The 20,108-nt window shown below is 45.2% G+C and overlaps 1 protein-coding gene across 3 annotated transcripts in view; it reads left to right on the top strand.

Moving 5' to 3' along the window:
- Window positions 1-19,821, top strand: part of NCKAP1L (NCK associated protein 1 like) — a 45,894-nt gene extending 26,073 nt beyond the window's left edge. The window contains exons 21-31 of one of the 3 annotated variants that reach the window (XM_023729087.1): window positions 84-302; window positions 1,813-1,943; window positions 5,150-5,247; window positions 5,361-5,454; window positions 5,613-5,695; window positions 5,975-6,055; window positions 8,745-8,838; window positions 9,760-9,876; window positions 10,387-10,496; window positions 13,046-13,135; window positions 17,045-19,821. In XM_023729087.1, the coding sequence (XP_023584855.1) occupies window positions 84-302; window positions 1,813-1,943; window positions 5,150-5,247; window positions 5,361-5,454; window positions 5,613-5,695; window positions 5,975-6,055; window positions 8,745-8,838; window positions 9,760-9,876; window positions 10,387-10,496; window positions 13,046-13,135; window positions 17,045-17,176 (1,249 nt within the window). In that variant the 3' untranslated portion in view covers window positions 17,177-19,821. Of the gene's footprint in view, window positions 1-83; window positions 303-1,812; window positions 1,944-5,149; window positions 5,248-5,360; window positions 5,455-5,612; window positions 5,696-5,974; window positions 6,056-8,744; window positions 8,839-9,759; window positions 9,877-10,386; window positions 10,497-13,045; window positions 14,287-17,044 lie in introns of those variants that run through there. The other 2 variants (XM_023729088.1, XM_023729086.1) reach the window with 2 other exon arrangements.
- Window positions 19,822-20,108: the final 287 nt, after the last annotated feature.

Below are 20,108 nucleotides of genomic sequence, written 5' to 3'. Positions count from 1 at the left end.
CACAGTGCCTGGAACACAGTGTACATTTGATAAATGTTATTATGTTTGTCATTATGACTGTAATTATGATTTTTATTACCCAGAGCCATTGTGTGGTTGGCTGGCTACAATGCTACTACCCAGGAGATTGTAAGGCCTTCTGAGCTGTTGGCAGGAGTCAAAGCATACATCGGTTTTGTACAGTCACTGGCCCAGTTTTTGGGTGCAGATGCTTCCAGGGTCATCCGCAGTGCCCTCCTGCAGCAGACACAGCCACTGGACTCATCTGGGGAGCAAACTATCACCACTCTTTACACAAATTGGTCAGTGCCGTTTATCCTCTCCCACTGCCTTACCTCTTTGTTACACAGTAGGATCTCAGGGACCAAGCATTTTAGCTCCCAGAGTCATAGACCCCCAAATGGAGGCTTGTTTTTGCTTGAGGATTACAGCAATAAACTGGGGCAAACCCAGACGTCCTTATATCCACCGTGAGGTTTCCATCTAACCTTCCTTGTAACATCCATCAATCTACCCTGCAACAATTTGATCTCTTTCCTTTTAATCTCCAGTTCTCACCCTTCCTTTTCTGGCTTCTCACCGTTTGAATTTCAAATAATTTCTCTCCCTCTTTATGAAATTCTCTTTTTTTTTCACCCCAGCCTCTCCCTCTGAAAACCATTCTGTGTACCACCATCTCTCTGGAACACTATCTCCTCATCCCCAGATATGACCGTGTCGAGCCTAGCAGATTGTTCTTAATAAGGAAGGGGGCCTCCCCAAATTTGGAGGAGGTGGGTATCAGAATCTTTTGAGATTTTAAGTAATGGAAAGGAGACGATTCTTACCTCCCCAAGCCACTGGGTGGCGCTCTTAATCCAGTATCAACTCAGTAGGAGCCACTGCAATGAGGAGACCAGTTAGTAGGGGAACAGGCTGAGATAAGGTTTGCAAATATAAACGCCAACAGGGGCCAGGTAGGGAAGGTAAATGGGTGTTATGGGCTAGGTGGGGACTTTGAGGAATGGGAGGAGGCGAGGGGGCAGCCACTAGTCGGTTCCAGCTGATTGCTGGTCCACTAAATCTTTATTCTTTTTGTAAAATTTTTCGGTTTAACAAATTTGACAACTAATTTCAATTAAGAGAGAGAGAGAGAGAAAAAAAGAGACACGTTTGGCGACTGGGTTTGACCTACCTGCATTTAGTTCGTGACTTTTATAAAAGACTCAGGCCAAGTGCTAGAGCCTGGATGAGGGACAGGGGGTTGGCCAACCCCTCCTCTGCCAACATGACTGGAGCCTCACCCCTCTCAGCTTGCTCAGGCGCCAGGGGGGATTATTTGGAGGCTGGATGACCACTGTTCGTGGGGCTTCTCTCTGCCAGAAAATCTGACTTGAGACCGGCTTCCAGGACTCCTGGGTCCTCAGTCCAGCATTCTTATTGGAGAGGCTGAGGCTAAGTTACTTCAGAGGAGCCCAACTAGTGGGAATTTTTTTGTCAGTTTGGGCCTGTCTTACCTGACAGACTAAGGCCAAGGGTGAGGGGAGTACAGTAGTTAGAAAACGACAGGGGCTGGGGAAAGGGATGCAGAGCATTTTGACAGCCTAGTGAAATACCCTGTGGATTAGAGGCCAAGTGGAATTACATTACTGCCAATTGTTTTTGAGCCAACAGGTTAGGGTGTTAATTAGAGCACTGTATTGTCTTCTTTGATCCTCTTCTCCCCACCCTAGCTTTTGGCAGAGTTTCTCCTTCCCAGCCCAGTAGTGGTGGAAAACAGTAGTGGAAGGGAGTAAACACTAATCTTCTGTTCATTCCTGGTCACCCCTGTAGGTACCTGGAAAGTCTGCTTAGACAGGCGAGCAATGGGGCCATCATCCTCGCCCCAGCCATGCAGGCCTTCATCAGCCTCCCCAGAGAGGGTGAGCAGAACTTCAGTGCAGAGGAGTTCTCTGATATCTCTGGTAAGCCTAGGGCCTGGTCTCCTTATCAAGGAACTGGGCCTTTCCCCTCAATATAATATCTCAGCTACAGACCCCACCTAAACTCCCCAACCCTACCAGAGGCCCACTCAACACTCTTCTCAGCATCTCTGCTAGACTCCACTTTAGGGAAGATAGAAAGGGATTCTAAGCTAGAATTGAGGAGTAGCCTGGGGTTAAAGGTGGAGAGAGAAAATGAGGAGAGTTTAGGGGTCCTCAAGTCACTGAAGGTATTTATTCCTGGAAGGGTGGTAAATGGTTACTCTTCATTTCCACAAAGAATAAAAGTAGGACATATAATGAAGGGCAGAGGATAAAGTGTCAAGAGGACATCCTCATGTTTGGAATTATTAAATAGTGGTCTGATGTCATGGCATCTTTTTCCTTAGTGATAAAGTTTGGAGCTTTAGCCGTGCTTGGATTGCTGATGTTTAGTAATTGTTGTTATTAGGTGCCGTTGATTCCAACTCATACCGATCCCTTGTGACAAAGTAGAACTGTCCCAAGGGTTTTCTTGGCTGTAATCTTTACAGAAGCATATTGCCAGGTCTTTCTCCCTGGATGAGAGCCACTGGGTAGGTTCAAACCTCCACCTTTCAGTTAGCAGCTGAGCATTTAACCATTGTACCACCAGGGCTCCTTGTGTTTAATAATAATACTTATAATAATAATGATGATAAAATAATGGCTGACATTCATTGTAGGCTAAATTCTAAATGCTTAGGAATATTAACTCATTTAATCCTAACAATGGCCTTGAGCTACTTACTTTTATTACCCCTGTTTTACAGATGAGCAAACTGAGTTACAGAGAGGTTAGGACCTTGCCTAAAGTCACACATTAGCAAATGGTAGAGATGGGATTTCAACTCAATTTCAGTCTAACTCCAGAACCTGGGTGCTTGGCCATGATGCAGTGGTGCTTCCCAGTGTATATAAGCGCACTTATGTCTCAAGGTGGGGGGGTGGGGAGGTAAGGAGTGTATAATGAATGAGTTGGGAAGCTGGTCTCTTTTTAAAGAGAGCTTGAAGTCATACATATCACCCCCTCCCCTTTTTAAAACTGATGTGAAATTCTCATAATGTAAAATAAACCATAATTTAAATCATTAAATTAAAATTGTTTAGCAATTCAGTGGCATATAGTACATTCAAAATGTCGTGTAACCACCACCTCTGTCTAGTTCCAAAACATTTTCATTACCCTAAAAGGAAAGCCTGTATCCGTCAAGAAGCTGCTCGTCACACTCCCCAGCCCCCAGCCCCTAGTAACCACCAATCGCATACAGATACTTTTTAATAGATTTGTTTTACCTACTGACTGATTCATGAACTCTCCTACTTCTCTGCTTCCCCTCACCTCCATATAAATCATGAATCCTGCGTGGTTGGTGGGTCAGGTAGGAGATGTTTCAATGATCCTGTGCTCTCCATTCTTCCCTTTCCTCGGGGGTGTTAAGAAAGTCAGAATACACAGTTCTGTTTTCCAGCTCTGCCTTCTTCTTACCCTTAACCCGACTCTATCAGTAAGCTGACCCTACTCTTTACCTGCTGGAGGTTTCAGACGTCCCCTTCTCATCAACTCTGCCTACAAACTGTAGGCAGCCTCTAAAAGCAGTTTATTCCTTGCTGACAACTGATGAGCAGCAGGAGGTAATGCTGATTCCCCTTTCTACCACCCCACCTCAATTTCCCTGGGTTGCCATGGTGATGGGGCAATGCTACTGTAAAAATAGATAGATGGAAAGAGAAGGATGCCCTAGGATACTAGCTTAGAGTAGAGAAGACTGGAGTAAGGTTTGAAATGGGTAGATAGCGTTGTCTTCTCTAGCAGCTCCTGAGAAGACCATTCAGCCCCTCTTCCCCTGGGTCAGCCATTTTAGCATTATCTAAGTTCACCAGTTAGGAAATCCTTTTATAGTTCTAATCTCAGTTCTTCCTATTGTAAATAGGCGAATCTAAAAATGTCTAGTAAATATCTATTCTGGACAAGGCTCTGTGCACGTGCAACTGCTGTGACCAGTTCCACTTCCTCTGTCAATGGTGGAGGTAGACATCAACTGGTCTTGCCTTCAGAGACTTGAGTATGGAGCATTGACTCGCTTTTCTATCGAAACTTTTATTAACTCTTTTAAACTTGCCTTTCTCTCACTGGTCTCTTGTTGTTGTTACTTCTAGTCTTTTATGGTTTTCTCTGTTGGATGGGTCTATAGGCAAAGATCATAGCTAGAGCCCCCTCCTGTCTCTATTTGTTACTAGTGTTTCTAATGTGGCATTCCTCCCCCCAACCCCACCACCCTGGCAGGTTTTATCTATTTCATGAAGGGTCACAAGCAGGCTGGATAGGGAGTTATAAGGCATTGGAACTGACTCAGGGGAAGAAGGATTTAGGTGGGGGGAACCCCTGAGATTCTGGGGATGTGTGTTGATTTTGAGAAAAGAAAAACTAACCCAAGGAGAGGAAAACTTCGACAGTGAAGCATTAAATAAGGGAAGCAGAGGGAGGAACATACAAAAAGCCAGACCTTAGATAAGGAAATAGTGTGGTATCTACTAGGACATAGTGAAGGCTAGAAAGAGGCATTGTACTTGCTTTCTAGCAGCAGCCCCTAACTTGGTTACATGGTCTTCGACAAGCACTTAATCCTCCTTGATATAAAACCAGGATGACAGTGCACATGGAAGATCCCTGTGCCACATACCTCAGAGGGCTGTTAATAGTGTTCATCATAATTATCCCTTATTTATACGTAGTTATAGTTTTCTAAGATTCTTATAATGTATCTCACTCTTACTCTGTGAGGTATTCAGGGCAGATATTAATTGCTTCATCATATAGAGAATTATAAAGTTCAGAGAGGTTCTTACAGCTAATAAAGCTAGTACAGTTAGTACAAGAGTAAAATCCAGGTACCATGTGAAGGGGCTTGGAAATGTATAGATTCTTATAAGAATGTAAAGTGAAATAGTTATTATTTGTTGTAGGTCTTGGTGTGCGTACCAGTGGGGAGACTACCCGTGCAGGCCAGACCTGTCACCTGAATGCAGGATTTCACTTTTTCTCCCCAACCTCCTACTTCTTTTCCTAGCTTGAAAACATTTCAAATTTACAAATTACCCTATAGTTGCTGTGCAAATGCTCCAGTGTCCTCTGAGTCCCATCTGGGACCTCTGTAACTCTATTCCAGAGATGCAGGCATTGGCTGAACTCTTGGGACCCTATGGCATGAAGTTCCTGAGTGAAAACCTGATGTGGCACGTGACCTCTCAGATCGTGGAGCTGAAGGTAGTGTGGAAACAAGCCCTGGGGAAAAGGTCCAGACTCAGGGCACTGGGTGAAAGATGTAACATCGGACTCTTAATTTCCTGCATAATGTCTCTGTGTTCCATGGACTGCAGAAGCTGGTGGTGGAAAACATGGATATACTTGTTCAGATCAGATCCAACTTTAGCAAGCCAGACTTGATGGCCTCTCTTCTGCCCCAGCTGATGGGTAAGCACCTTCCCCTACAGTGAGAAGAAACTGTGGGCAAACCATTGGGAATGACAGGGGTTTTCAGGAATCTGGGGGCTAGGCTGGGTCTGGAAGAAGCAAAACTATCCTAATTCTCCTGCTAAGTTTGCTTATCTAACACTCTTCTTTCTCCCCAGGGGCTGAGAATGTCCTGAAGCGCATGACCATCATTGGAGTGATCCTCAGTTTTAGGGCCATGGCCCAAGAAGGACTTCGGGAGGTGAATTGGGGGAGAGGGGGCTCACTGAATCACGGACACCTCAGGGAGTAGAGTTTATATGAGAAGCTGTGGAAAGGGTTGATGAGTAATGAGGAGAAAGAAAGAGGAAGATTCCCGGGAATAAATGAGCTGAGGAAACCCAGAGGCGTAAGGAGAAGGATAACATGGAAAGTTGGCTAGTTATTGTCTAAGTTGAAGCCTTTTTTTGTTTGTTTCCACCTATCTTTGAAGGCATTGGCCAGTATCCTGTGGACTTATTTTATCTCCTTTTTCCTTCAGGTTTTCTCCTCCCACTGCCCATTCCTTATGGGTCCTATTGAGGGCCTGAAGGAGTTTGTCACTCCAGACACAGACATCAAGGTATGGGGGAGTACAAAGTATAATCTCATTAGATGATTGTTGTTGAAAATGGATATAGCTAGGATATTGCAGGGAGAGAGAGAGGGTTTTGAGGAGAAGAGCTGGGATCTGAATGGGAAAATACTGTGGGGAGACTTTGTAGAGGGAAGAGCACTAGTCAGAGAGACAGAGCAGAGCTGGGGAGACATGGGGCCATGGAGAGAAGTGGGAGCCAGGGAGACCCAGTAGAGGCTGGGGAAACATTACCAGAGGGTGAGGGGTAAGATCTAGGATAGACTCTGTAGGTTTTCACCTGAAATGAGCAACGTGCAAATTAGATGCCAAACCACGTGCAGACGAGTCCCCTCTGGCACTTGGGTACTTTTTGTAAAAGAACTTGTTCCTTCCGTTACCACCCACCCTGCCTGCGCTCAGAGTTTCTTTCCTTTTCCTAATCTTTTTTTCCTCCCAGTTCTTAAACTTTCTGGTTTCTCTATGTCTGTATCCCCTGCCTCAGGCCCCCATTTGCTACAGGAGATAGAGAGAGGAAGAGGGGCTTTTGCAGACAAGACACTTAACATAAACATCTATTTCTCCTGCCCCTCCCCTACCTTTGCATCATCTTATCTTCTGAATCAACTGGAACAGACAAGTATGTTATACAGGAAATACAGCCAAAGACTGGAAGCAAGAGCCTTCAAATGCATAGGGAAGGCTACTAATGGATTCCTTTAACGGAGAGAGGTCTGTGATAAGAGGAAACTGGTAGCAAGAAGGATTAAAGTTAAATGTTAGGAAAAACTTTCTTACCTTGAGACCAAAGAATTATAAAATCTCCCCCCTTTCTGCCTGCAGTCATATGAGGGCCAAGTGGTCATGAGGTGAGAGGGTGATGGTTCACTGGGATGCCTGCCCCTCTTGAATGGTCTTTGATTTTACAGTGAGCCTGGGCTTCTGGAAGCTGCTGATGTTGGGACCACGTGCTCTAGCCTGTCAGGAGCTTGTCTAGCTGATATCCCCTGGGCATCTCTGAGCTTTAGGCTCTTGCCTGCCTGTGGAAATAAGCAAGTGAGGGTAGAGAGGAGGGAAGGCCTGTCCATCATAGATTCTGATACTGCCTCAGAGGGGTGAGAAGATTAGGGGAAGAGAAAATAAGATGCCTTCAGTCATCCCCTCCTTCCTCTAGAAAACCACAGGTCAGGTGCCTGATATAGGCCATGGTTGCCATTAGCAGGGTCATCTAGGTAGTAGGGAGTTTACATAAGCAGCAGAGCAGAATGTGGCTGACCTTTGGCTTCTGTGTCGAGTACCTTAGGCAAAATGTATACATGTTGTTATGTCTGTGGGATTCTTTGCATAAGATACTGTACTTGGTTGTCAATTATTGGAACAGTTATCCTTGTTCTCTCGGAACATTTTAGTCTTTAAAAAAATTTTTTTAAGCTTCTAAAGGGATCTAAGTACTTGGAGTGGGAGTGGGGAATTGGGGCTTCATTCAGGGATTCAGGTACCAGTCAATGAGGATTTATTGAAGGCCTTCTATGTGCTTAGCCTTGTGTTAAACACTAGCAAGGTTACAAGCAAATGCAAAGTTCCTGGCTTTAAGATGAAGGAGGAGGAGAGAAAGGAATAGCATTTATTGAGCATCACTCTCTGTCAGTCACTAAGTAGACACTTTACATATGCGGTCTAATTTAATCTTCACACCAACTCTATGGGGTAAGTATTATTATCCCAGTTTTACAGATGAGAAAACTGAGGCTCAAAGAAGTTAAATAACATTTAGACAAGGTCACATATTCAGTAAGTGGTGGCACTAGGATTTGAACCCAAATCTGTCTCACTCCAAAGCCTTTTTCTCCTCTCACTATGCTATGAGGTCTTAAAAAATTATGATCTTGTTGGTGATATAAGCTATATGTCTCACCTCCTATCTGAAAAGATAATAATACCAGGTATTATGTGTGATAAATGCGAAGTGAGTGGTACCAGTTTAAGGAGGGAGAGATGAGTTTAGGGAGAGATGAGTTTAGGGTGAAATAATTAGGGAGGGCTTCACAGAGAAGATGAGATTTGAGTTAAGCCTCAATGGATGGGTGTTACTTAGTTAGAAGTTGTTGCTGTGTGCCCTGGAGTCAATTCTGACTTATAGCGACCCTATAGGACAGATTAGAACTGCCCCATAGGGCTTCCTAGGCTGTAATCTTTATGGGAGCAGATCACCAGGTCTTTTCTCCCATGGAGCCACTGGTAGGTTCCAACTACTGACCTTTCGGCTAGCAGCCGAGTGCTTAATCATTGTACTACCAGAGCTCTTTTAACTGTAAGTAGCGGAGAGGAAAGGGCACTACAGAAAGAGAGAAGCAACATGAACCAAAGTATCAAAGTAAGAAAGTAAGTTGTAATTTTGGGACAGTGAATAAATGACCCTGGCTGCATTGACTGTTGGAAACATTTAGGGAAATAAGGTTGAAAAGATAAATTTGTACTGTGGTGTGTCCTGAATGCCAAGCCAAAGCATTTGGTCCCCCCCGCCCCACCGCCCCCTGCACTTGTAGGCTAGGGAGAGTTATTAAAGGAATATCTAGAAAAGATGATGGTACACCAGAAGTTTAAAATCTTTGATCCAGGAACCTTGGCCACCTATAGCTTTTGCCAAGCACTTCGTTCCTGGGAGTCCTTTTCAGAATGTTGTTTTCTTCTCCACCAGGTGACCCTGAGTGTCTTTGAGCTGGCATCTGCTGCAGGGGTCAGCTGTGAAATTGACCCAGCCCTGGTGGCTGCTGTTGCCAATCTGAAAGCTGGTAAAATAGGGGAAAGGGGGCAAGGGAGGGCTTTGGCCCTATTTTTGGGTGGGAATATGTCAATGTCAAAGAAGACTTTATCTGGGGTTGTGAATTCAGGGGATATAATTTGGGAGCTAAGGAAAGACCTAAAGTACAGATCTTAGTCCCTAGAAAATACTGACTACATAGGCAATTTAGATTTTACCTCAGGTTTCAACCAATGGATCTACCAATCAGCTAAAAAGTATTAAACGAGAGTCTGGTGCTTAATAAGTGCCCAAAGGAAATTACAATCTGGTTAGGGAAATAAGATTAATGCAAATGAAACAGCGAGAGAACAATACAAAATAATACAGGATTTGTGCTAAGTTGTGTGATGTAGCATCTAAGTTTCCCACAGTGATCTTGTACTCTCCCCTCCTACATAATCACCTAGACACTGTTCACTTCTTGCTCGGTCTTAAACTTGTCTCTTATATTCCATTACACATTTCGTCTGATTAGCACATTCATACTTATCGACTCTGAATAGGATGCAACAAAGGGGCTGGTGTTCTGCCGCTTCAAAATTGCCAGACTCGCCCTCTCTTGCTTCCTCTCTCTTGATAGATGAGAGCCTTTTCCCCTACTCTCCTCTCTTTCCCATTTCTCCACCCCATCCGGCAGCTGGCAGAGCATCCTTAATTGCGTTTCAGCAGAGCCCGTAACTAAGAGCTCTGCTCAGTCCCAGAAGAGGCCTCCAGGACTCAGGCCCCTCGCTATAGGTGGATGCTAACCCAGTCCCCTTCAGTAATAATAACTTGCCTATAGTGCTTTATAAAGTGTTTTCATAGATATTTTCTCATGATCCTCACAGCAATCCTGTGAAGTAGGACCCCTATAGAAGATAACTCCTATTTGTTGATCTTATTCACTTTTCTTCTTTCTCCCTCTCACCAGATACTTTGTCCCCTGAGGAAGAATATAAGGTGGCCTGCCTGCTCTTGATCTTTACTGCAGTTTCCCTCCCACTCCTTGCCACAGATCCTGCTTCCTTCTATAACATTGAGAAGGGTGGTAAGTAAGGAGTAGGTTTGATGGACCAGTGCTACTTAGGTTAGTATCCCAGGACAGGGAGATGAGATGAAGACACTTGTCTGGAAGATACAGACTTCTGACTCAGATGTAGAGTTCTGTTCCAGAAAGTATCTGAGAATAAACTTTGCATACAATTCCACTCCGATGAAATTTCTTTGGAATATTCTTCCCCTAATCTCAAAATGCAGCCCTGATGGCACAGTGGTTAAGAGCTCAGCTAACCAAAAGATTGGCAGTTTGAATCCACCAGCTGCTCCTTGGAAAGCCTATGGGACAGTTCTACTCTGTCCTATAGGGTTGCTATGAGTCAAAATTGACTCGACAGCAATGGTTTGTTTTTTTGGTAATCCCGAAATGCCTTCTAGCCCTTTTGGTGTCACATAGGGATAGGCCAGCATGAAAAAGTGAGAAATTACCATTTGGGGTCTCTTGGAGTGGCTTACTTTGTCATTTCCTTTTGTTTCTCTCCCTCTGTCAATAATCACTTAGGTTACAACAATAATATCCACTGCTTGACCAAAGCCATCATCCAGGTGTCTGCTGCCCTCTTCACAGTCTACAACAAGAACATTGAGACTCACCTCAAGGAATTTCTGGTGGTGAGTAGGTCTAGGTTATAAAGAATGCAAGACTGCAAGGTCTGGTGAGACTGTTATTGTTGAACAGGACTTTGAGATCATCTGGTCTAATCTCCCACCCAGTTCATTCAGTAAATAGTGAGAGTCTACTTTGCGAAAGGGGGGATTTTCTTCTAAATTCCCTAATAGCTAGTATTTCAGTCTCTACCTGAGTGTTTGAGGAGCTCTGGTGGTGCAGTGGTTAAGCGCTCAGCTGCTAACTGATAGGTGGGCAGTTCGAACCCACCAGCTACTCCAATGGGAGAAAGTAAAGATTACAGCTTTGGGAAACCTATGGAGCAGTTCTGCTCTGTCCTATAGGGTTGTTATGAGTCAGGATTGACTCAACAGCACTTAACAATACCTGAATGCTTGGAAAGATCATGGGACTTAAAGTCAGGAAATCTGGATTCTCATTCTGAATCTGCCACGAAGAAGCTGTGTGACCTCTGAAGAGTCAAACTTTTGGGACCTCAGTTTTATCGTTTATAAATAGGGGCATTAAATTGGATGCATCCCTTGGCGGTGCAAATGGTTAAAATACTCGGCTGCTGATCTAAAGGTTGGAGTTTGTAGTCCACCCAGAGGTGCCTCTGAAGGAAGCATTGCTGATCTACTTCTGAAAAAGCAGTCATTGAAACCCTGTGGAGCACAGTTCAACTATGACACACATGGGGTCGCCAGGAGTTGGAATCTACTTGATGGGGACTGGTTTGGTTTTTGGTTAGGGTGAGTCCAGTCCTCTGTGTTTTAAATAAGCCTTCCAGGTGATCTGATGCACATCAAAGCTGGAAAGACAACTGATTTTTATCATCTATAAGACCCTTTGAAGGAGCTCTGGTGGTGCAGTGGTTAAAGCGCTCGGCTGCGAACCGAAAGGTCGGCAGTTCAAACCCACTAGCCACTCTGAGGAAGAAAGATGTGGCAGTCTGCTTCCGTAAAGATTACAGCCTCAGAAACCCTATGGGACAGCTCTACTGTGTTCTGTAGGGTTGCTAAGAGTCGGAATTGGCTCGACAATAACAGGTTTGGTTTGGGTTCCAACTCTATTACTGGTAAATAGTCAATGACTAGTGTACATCAGAATCACCTGAAGAGTTTCTGATGTCAGTAGATCAAGGGTAGAGCTGGACAATTTGCATTTACAAGTTCCCAGGTGATGTTGAAGCTGCTCATCCTGAGACCTCACTTTGAGAACCACTGGTCTAGATTTCTAGGCCCTGGAGCTTAAAACCAGGCAGCCTATTATACTGTAGGTTGCATCTAAGTGTTGGAAAAAATGTTTTAGCCAAAGTTTGACTCCCTGTAACTATCACCATTGATCTTAGTTTTGCCTCTGGAAAAACACTAAGTAATCTCTTTCCAGAGTTGAAAAAGACTCCAGAGTTTTTCCATTCCTAATCCTCCATGAAGGAATCCTGTCCACACACTTTGAATAAATGGTCCATTACCCACTGCCTGCTTGGGTCTTCAGTAATAGCAGGCTTATCCCTTCGCAAGGCATAGTTCTGGTTTAAGAACTAGGGCCTTGTCTGTCTCTTTTCAGGATGAAACAGTTCTCTCAGGAATTATACCGTTGTCCTGAGAAGTACTTGTCAGTGACTGAAGCTTAGTTAGAGGGTTTATTTAAGCTGGAACCACCAGTCCATTCTCTGGAAAGGGCTCTGAGCACCTTAGCTATAGAGGGAATTCACACTAGATCTCTAACATGGACCGAGAATTTCCCCCTCCTTTTCCTTTATAAGGCCCCTGGGTGGTGCAAATGGTTTGCACCTGATTGCTAACATAAAGGTTGGCGGTTCAAACCCACCCAGTGGTACGGTGGAAGAAAGACCTGGCAATCTGCTTCCATGAAGATTCTAGTCAAGAAAACCCTGTGGAGCAGTTCTACTCTGTAACACGTGGGGTCGCCATGAGTCAGAATCGACTTGACAGCAACGGACTTCATTTGTTTTTTATTTTTCCCTTTTACCCTCTTTGTTTGCTAAATGCAAGTAACGTGGGCCTGGGATATAATTAATCACCTTTCTTCCTCCCTCCTTGATATGTTGGGGCCCTGCAGGTAAGTAGAGATGGCAGTCATTTGGGAGTTGACAGGAGGAGAATATCAAGAGCACTGGGTCTGATTCAGAGGCGAGCTCTGTCTCTAATGGGTGGGGAGTCAGCTGTAAACAGCCTGAAGACAGTGGTATCCGGAGGCCTCATAGGAAAGAGAGACTCATCTCCTGGCAAACAATATCACCTGCCTTTGTCCTGGGTTCTTTCCTTGCACCTTACAACCTCTACTCCAGCCCCCCAGTAACATTCAGGAACGTTCAGGGTGTCTGCACTGGCAGACCAACAGGATCCAGACTGGTTTACAGGCAGTGTTCGTCTCTGAAACCTAGGGGATTTGCCACTTTTCATCCCGAGTCTTCAGGAACATCCCAGCCCTTCTAAACTCTTCTCGATCTTTTCTTAACTTCCTGTAGCCTGAAGTTGTCCTACTCTGACCTCCATAAAAATATGCTTCCTTACAAATTCTTTTACAGGTGGCCTCTGTCAGCCTCCTGCACCTGGGCCAGGAGACTGACAAGCTGAAAACCAGAAATCGGGAGTCCATTTCCCTGCTCATGCGCTTGGTATGTATCTGGTTTAGGCTGGTCTGGGAAGAGAGAGAAGAAGGGCCACAGGGAGACTCCTCTTTAGGATCTTTGGGCCCCTGTCATTGTCATCACTCAAAAACACGTCTGACTGTCTGGGTCCAGTTCTTGCATTCTAGTTGACATTCTAGACTTGTCCTGTAATCCTAGAGTTTTCAAGAATTTCTCTGCAGGAAAGAGCCTTCACGTCCCCCAGCTGAGTGGGCTTCTTTTTCTAGTGCTGTTGAGTCTGAGCTGGCGGGGCAGCTGTGTACCTCATTTGTAACTACCTGTCCGGTACATGTTTGGCTTTACCTGACCTCTTCCCACCACTGTATTTCTTGTCTTTATGAGTACTGTGAAGAGGGCGCTGAAGAGCGTAGAGCTGAGCTGAGGTAGGGGAGGCAGTACAGGGGCTCAGAGGAGGGAAGGGATTTTAGCTGAAAAACTGTAAGGCAGAGGGAGCCAAATGGGCCACAAATCAGGCAGCTCTTGCTCTCTCTTCTCTTTGCTTCCCAAGCCGTGGCCTTTCCCCTACTCTAGCAAAAAGTTCTGGGACCTCTGACTCAAGTTAACTTTTTAATCTTTTCTCATGACCCTGTTTGCCTCTTCAGGCTTACTCATTCTCTTGCTCTAAAAGTCTGATTCTTCAGGTTAGTACTGCCTTTAAATATGGATGGGAGGGGCTCCTGCCCTGGGCCTCCTGTTTAAGAAGCCCTCCTTTGCCCCTTCTCTGGCTCATGGGGAGAGCATATGCCCAGATGGAGCCTGTGTGCCCCCTTGAAGACCACACTCAAGATATCTGGGGCCCCAGAATTCCTTGCCAAGGATCTCCAGCCCACTTGCAGGGCCTGCGTGGAGCTTCTTCCCCAAGTCCATCCTACTGAGGCAGCCTGTGTTACTGGTGGGTGTCCTAGTGCCTAAGGAATGTAGCTGGAGTTTAGATGTGCAGATAGGAAGTCATGTGTATGTACAAAGTCCCTCAAGCTGGGGCGTGGGCAGAGAAGGTAGATTCGGCTGGGGCTGGTTCCTTCTCTTCATCTTATTCTGGTGAAGAACTCTGAGGAGTCTAAGAATTCTTAGTTCAAACCTGGCCCCCCATGAAATTATAAAGGTATGTTGCAAAGGTAGAAAGAGAGAACATAATAGTTTGTTAGCTTAATTTATTTAGACATATGGTATATGGGCCTCCATTTGTATCCTTGGCCCAGGCCCACAAATGATGGGGGTGGGTATGTCTGGGACTCCCTCCAGGTCTTCCTGTTTGAATGCACAGGCATCCATGTGGCATCGATGTCTCAGTTTCTCCAGCTAGAAAAAGGCCTAGATTGGGCTGAAAAAGGATTATGATGGAGAAGAGAATGGAAATGAGGGTGTGTGTGTGTGTGTGTGTGTGTGATGGAAATGAGGGTGTGTGTGTGTGTGTGTGTGTGTGTGTGTGTGGTGGTGTGGATGAAGGCAGAGGGAGGGCAAATGCTAGTAGTGTGCCAGATAGAGCACATTCTTTGGAGCAGCATAACCTGCTGCAATTTAATTAACCTTTCTCAGACTCTGATTCTTCATCTATAAAAGTAGGAAATGATCCTTATGAGTGGTTAGGATTCATGAGATAATATATGTGAGTGCTTAGTACATAGCAGGTGCTCAGCAAATGTTATTTCCCTCTCTCTGCTGTTCATTTTAGTTTCTTGATGATTTAGGTATGCCTCTTCATTCCCTCTGGCTGTCTCCACCTCTGTAAGATTGCAGGTGATTGTTTATTGCCACACAGCCCTGCCTCCTCCTGCTTTACCGTGGTGCACCTATCCCAAAATTGTGGTAGAGAGTCTGCCCCTGTCGGCCTAGCAGGGAGGCCAGAAAACTGGCAGGAGCAGAGCTAGGACCAGGCGTTTTTTTGGTTAGAAGGGGAAGCAGGAGGGACTAGCTGCTGCAAAGCAATTTAAACACAAATGTTTCCACAGAGAAATTGGAAATGACTGAAGGGAAGAGCTGTATTCTGAGCTAAGGGCCTATTCATGTTGCCCCAAATCCTGGCTGGGCACTTCTCTTCCTGGGGCCTTTCTGTCTTGGCTGTCAAACCTGGGCAGTGCCCACCCTCAATGCTGCCAGCCTGTGCCTGACATGGATTTCATGGGGGAAGAGATGGCTGTCTAATAGAACCATGGAATTTCAGATTGTCAGAACCAGACCGGGTCCTGGCAATTAGTCCAGTCCTTATAATTCATGGGTGAGGAAAACTGAGGAAGAGGGAGGGAAAGATGACACCCAAGATCTCCCCCAAAATATATGGCAGATTTCAGACTAGAACCTAAGTGTCTGGACTTCACTGTGAGGCTGTTTCCACTACCCTAAACTTCCTCTAGTTAACCTCAACCAGTTGCCGTCAAGTCGATTCTGACATATGGCAACCCCATGTGTGTCAGAGTAGAATTGTGCTCCATAGGGTTTTCAATGACTGATTTTTCAGAGGTAGATTGCCAGGCCTTTCTTCTGAGGTGCCTGGGTAGACATGAACCTCCAACCTTTTAGAGCCCTGTTTTTTTCTTGTACTTAGTGAAGAACAGAAAATCTTGGGTCAGTGAACTCCTCTCCTTGTACTTGAAGATAGTATTGGAAAAGAGATCATATCTCTCTCCTGGCTTAGGGTTGGAAAGTCTTGCCCAGCAAGTAATCTGTTATCAAACCTAAGATCATGGCTCAAGTTTCACAGGCACGTTTCCTTTCGTTCAGTTTCTGCTCTTCTGGAGCTGTTGTGTGCGTTTTCTGTGTATGTACTTGAGAACAGCAGAATCTTACAAATTTGAAAACTTGAAAGGACTTCAGAGAAAGAAACTAATTAGAGTTATATGGTAGGTTCTTTTTCCTTAGTGCTTTTTTGGGACTTGAAATATCAGACAGACATATCGGGGAGGGCCCACCTGTGTGCGTTGCTGGAGGATATGGGACACTTCTCTCTGGGGTGTTTTTTTTTCAGTCCTACAACCTTTTGGATGATGAGAGTGCTGAATGTTAATATACCCTGCTCCTTCCTCAGGGATGGGGACCCTCCAGTCCAACACTAAATTGTGCTGCTCTTCTCAAACCTGCCCCTTCCTCCCACCACCCCACCTGCAGTCTTATCCAGGCATAGTGATCTATCTTTCTGCTTGGCTGTGGGGGCTGCTGGGACTACCACAGCACTCAGGCTCCTAATTAAACAAATTAATCATGCCTGCTCCTTTTTGCAGCATCCTTACTCTTCCCCAAGCACTGTACTGACAGAGGGAGGGAGGGGACTGAGGCCCAGCACAAGAGGACTTGGGTGGATCACAGGCCCCTCTTCCTTGGCCTATAATGGTGATTGTTTCCCTCTCTGCAAAACACTGTAATTAGCACTTTTATCCATCCTTACCTGCATTCGTGCTGCCCACCTACAGATGATTTAGCATCCAGATGGGAGAGAATGGGACTTTTTCTGGCACTAGGGAAGCGATTCTTTCCTGCCACCTGTTTCTGAGCCCTTCACATAGTCCTGAGGAGGGGGAACAAAATCAAAAACCAAAGCCGTTGCCCTTGAGACGATTCCAACTCAAGGTGACCCTGTAGGACAGAGTAGAACTGTCCCATAGGGTTTCCAAGGAGCAGCTGGTGGATTCAAACTGCTGGCCTTTTGGTTAGCAGCCGAGCTCTTAACCACTGCACCACCAGGGCTCCAAGGAGGGTGACAGTGGCCATTATAATGGAGCTGGAGAGGCCACCCTGCCTTTGTAAATCCAAACTAAGTGAGAGAAGAAGCGGGGAGTGTACTTTGGAACCCTGTTCACTTGTAACTCTAAGGGCCTCAGAGGACCAAGGGAGCTAAGGAGGAACAGGGTGTTGCGGAGGTGTGCCCTACCTGACGTTCTCATCTCTTGGCCCTGTCTCTTCCAGGTGGTGGAGGAGTCATCCTTCCTGACCCTGGACATGCTGGAGTCCTGTTTCCCTTATGTCCTGCTTCGAAATGCCTATCGGGAGGTTTCCCGCACCTTCCACCTGAACCGGGTGCCTGCCAGTACACACTGAAGGCTCTTTGGGCCTACCGAAACCCATGCCATAGTGGGAGCTGTGGCCATTTTCTCAAGGGTCAGTAGGGGAGGCTCAGGAGCCAGAGCTGATGAACAGGCAAACAGAAACAATCCAGGGCCGAGAAATCATAGAGAAGTGGGGCAGCCTGGGGGGGAAGTTTACGGGAAAAAATGAGGGTGCTGGGGCCACATATATGAATTTTTACCATGAAAAATAAGTGGTCTACAAGTATGTTTTCTATCTGCTGGTGACTAGAGCTTGAAATTTGACTGGCATGGGTCTCTCCGACCTTCATCACTATTCTAAGGTGATGCTGGAGGGGCAGAGATGATCAATCATCATATTAAACCATAATGAGCTTATAATCCTCCCACTGGAGCTGCTATTGTCTCCTGCACATTCATTAGGACGATTATTTCCTCTCTTCCTTTTCCAAATGCATTCAGCAAACATTCAGCCTGCTTCCACTGCAGAGTAGTAGCAAAGAAACTCCCCTTTTCCTTCATGGGGGCTCTTTTAGGAGTCACTGAGTCTCTTCCTCTGCCTCTAGCTCAATTGCCTTTCCTACCAGGGCAATGAGGAAGTGCTTTTTAGAGATTTTCACTGCCCCCAACTCCCTGCACCTGTTCTACTGCACATTGTGGGTAATGAGCAAGTTCTCTCAACTGTTTAACTTTAGCCCTGCAGGCTTTTTCTTGGATATCTCCACAACCCAGAGCAAAGGGTCAGTCTAGATCAGTTCTAGGTTATAGGACAACTCATTGGCCCAGAGTCATGTGGGTTTCCCTTCCCATACCATTTCGGGGTACTTTCCCTCCTACCAAGGAGCCCTGGTGGTGTAGTGGTTAAGCATTTGGCTGCTAACTGAAAGGTCAGTGGTTTGAACCCACCAGCTGCTACACTGGAGAAAGATGTGGCAGTCTGCTTCCGTAAAGGTGACAGCCTTGGAAACCCTATGGGGCAGTTCTACTCTGTCCTGCAGGGTCACTATGAGTCATATTCGACTTGATGGCAGTGGGTTTGTTTTCCTCCTACCAGGAGGGACTCGTTTAACCCCAGAACACCTTGCCAGGCTGGGTACAGCTGTTGCTCCAGGCAGGGATTTCTCTTCTAGATCTTAAATTTCACAGACCTCATTAGATAGTAGGGCCCTGAGATTGGGTATCCTTGAGGGAGTACAAGCTGTTTCAACTTAGCCCTTTTCTGCACTAATTAGAATTTCAAGTGTCGCAAAGCCCGGGGCGTTCAAGATAGCACTAAACTAGGTTTGGTTAACTCCATGGCAGGAAACAGCGGCCCCCATCCATCACTTCTGTGTACCCACTACTAGGGAGAACTGGAGCAACAGATCGTAATGTCAAAGGCCTAGAGTGGCTGAAATGGGCAAATATAATTAACTAGTTGCTTAATTAGGGTCATGTTCATGCTTCTGTGCTGAAAAGGAAGCGATTATTGGTTTTCAGCAAAACCATCTGGCCTTCATTAAATCTATTTGATAGCTGTTTTTGAATTTTGTAGGTGTGTTTGATCTTTATTTCTCTTGTATCTCATTAGAGACCCAGGCTTAGTCAATACTTTAACTTGGCACTCATAGTCAACTCACAAATTTTTTCTTAGCAACAATTGTCTGCTCTTTAGGATAGATAGAACAGAGGATCCTGCTTCATGCATTAGCTAATTGTCCTTCCTTGCTATGGGAAGGGTATTACTTTCTAAGGAGTGATTCAGGGTCTAATCTGTTGTTGTTGTGTGCTGTGGAGTAGATTCTGATTTAGTAGAACTGTCCCATAGGGTTTCCTAGGCTGAAATCTTTTTTTTATTTTTTATTGTGCTTTAAGTGAAAGTTTACAGCTCAAGTTAGTTTCTCATATAAAAGTTTATACACACACTGTTATGTGACCCTAGTTGCTCTCTCAGTAATGTGACAGCGCACTTCTCCTTTTTACCCTGGATTTCCCGTGTCCATTCAACCAGCTCCTGTCCTTTTCTGTCTTCTCATCTCGCTTCTGGACAGGAGCTGCCTAGGCTGAAATCTTTATGGGAGCAGATTGCCAGGTCTTTTCTCCCACGGAGCAGCTGTTGGGACCTTTTGGTTAGCAGCTGAGTGCTTAACCATTGCACCACCAGGGCTCCTTAGGGTCAAGCCTACTGAGACTGTGGTAGCTGGTGAGGAGGAGAAGATTTGGAAGTATCTGAACAACTACCCTTCGACCCTTCTGTCTCTGCTGGGTTCTTCAGCTTGAAGGGATAGAGATCCATTTCCTTCTGCATCAAGTGCTTAAGAGGAATCTCCCGAGAACGGCAAGACAAGTTGCTGCAGGAGGATAGAGTAAACATAATATATTTTATCTTTTTTTTTTTTAATTGAAATTTTTATTGGAATAACTGATTCCCATGCACTTGGAAGGAACAATACAGGGAAATCCCATGTACCCTTTACCAGTTTCCTCCATTGGTAACACCTTGCAAAAATCACAGCCAGGATATTTACATTGATACAATCCATTGATCTTATTCAGATTTGCCCAGTTTTTCTTTTACTTGTTTCACTGTGTGTATTTAGTTCTACACAACTTTATTGTTTGTATAGGTTTGTGTATCTGCCACCATAGTCAAGATCCAGAACAACGCCATCACCACAAGGATCTTTCATGTTACTCTTTTATAACCATATCCGCCTCCTTCATGCACCATCCCACTCCCCATTCCTAACAACCGGCAACACTGATCTGTTCTCCATTTCTAAAATTTTGTCATTTGATACAATATCTTTTTATAAACATATAATGACACATGTATTTCTTTCCCACCTATACTTTTTCAAAGCGCTTTTGCACTCTCGTAATAATTCGGCAAGGGCAGGCTTTTCTATTATCAGATCAGGAAACAGATTCAGGGATGTTAAATGATTTAATGAAGTTCACATATT

Source organism: Trichechus manatus, unplaced genomic scaffold, assembly GCF_000243295.1.
Source record: "Trichechus manatus latirostris isolate Lorelei unplaced genomic scaffold, TriManLat1.0 scaffold00027, whole genome shotgun sequence".
Lineage (NCBI taxonomy): Eukaryota > Metazoa > Chordata > Mammalia > Sirenia > Trichechidae > Trichechus > Trichechus manatus.
This window is presented reverse-complemented; position numbering and strand designations above follow the sequence as displayed.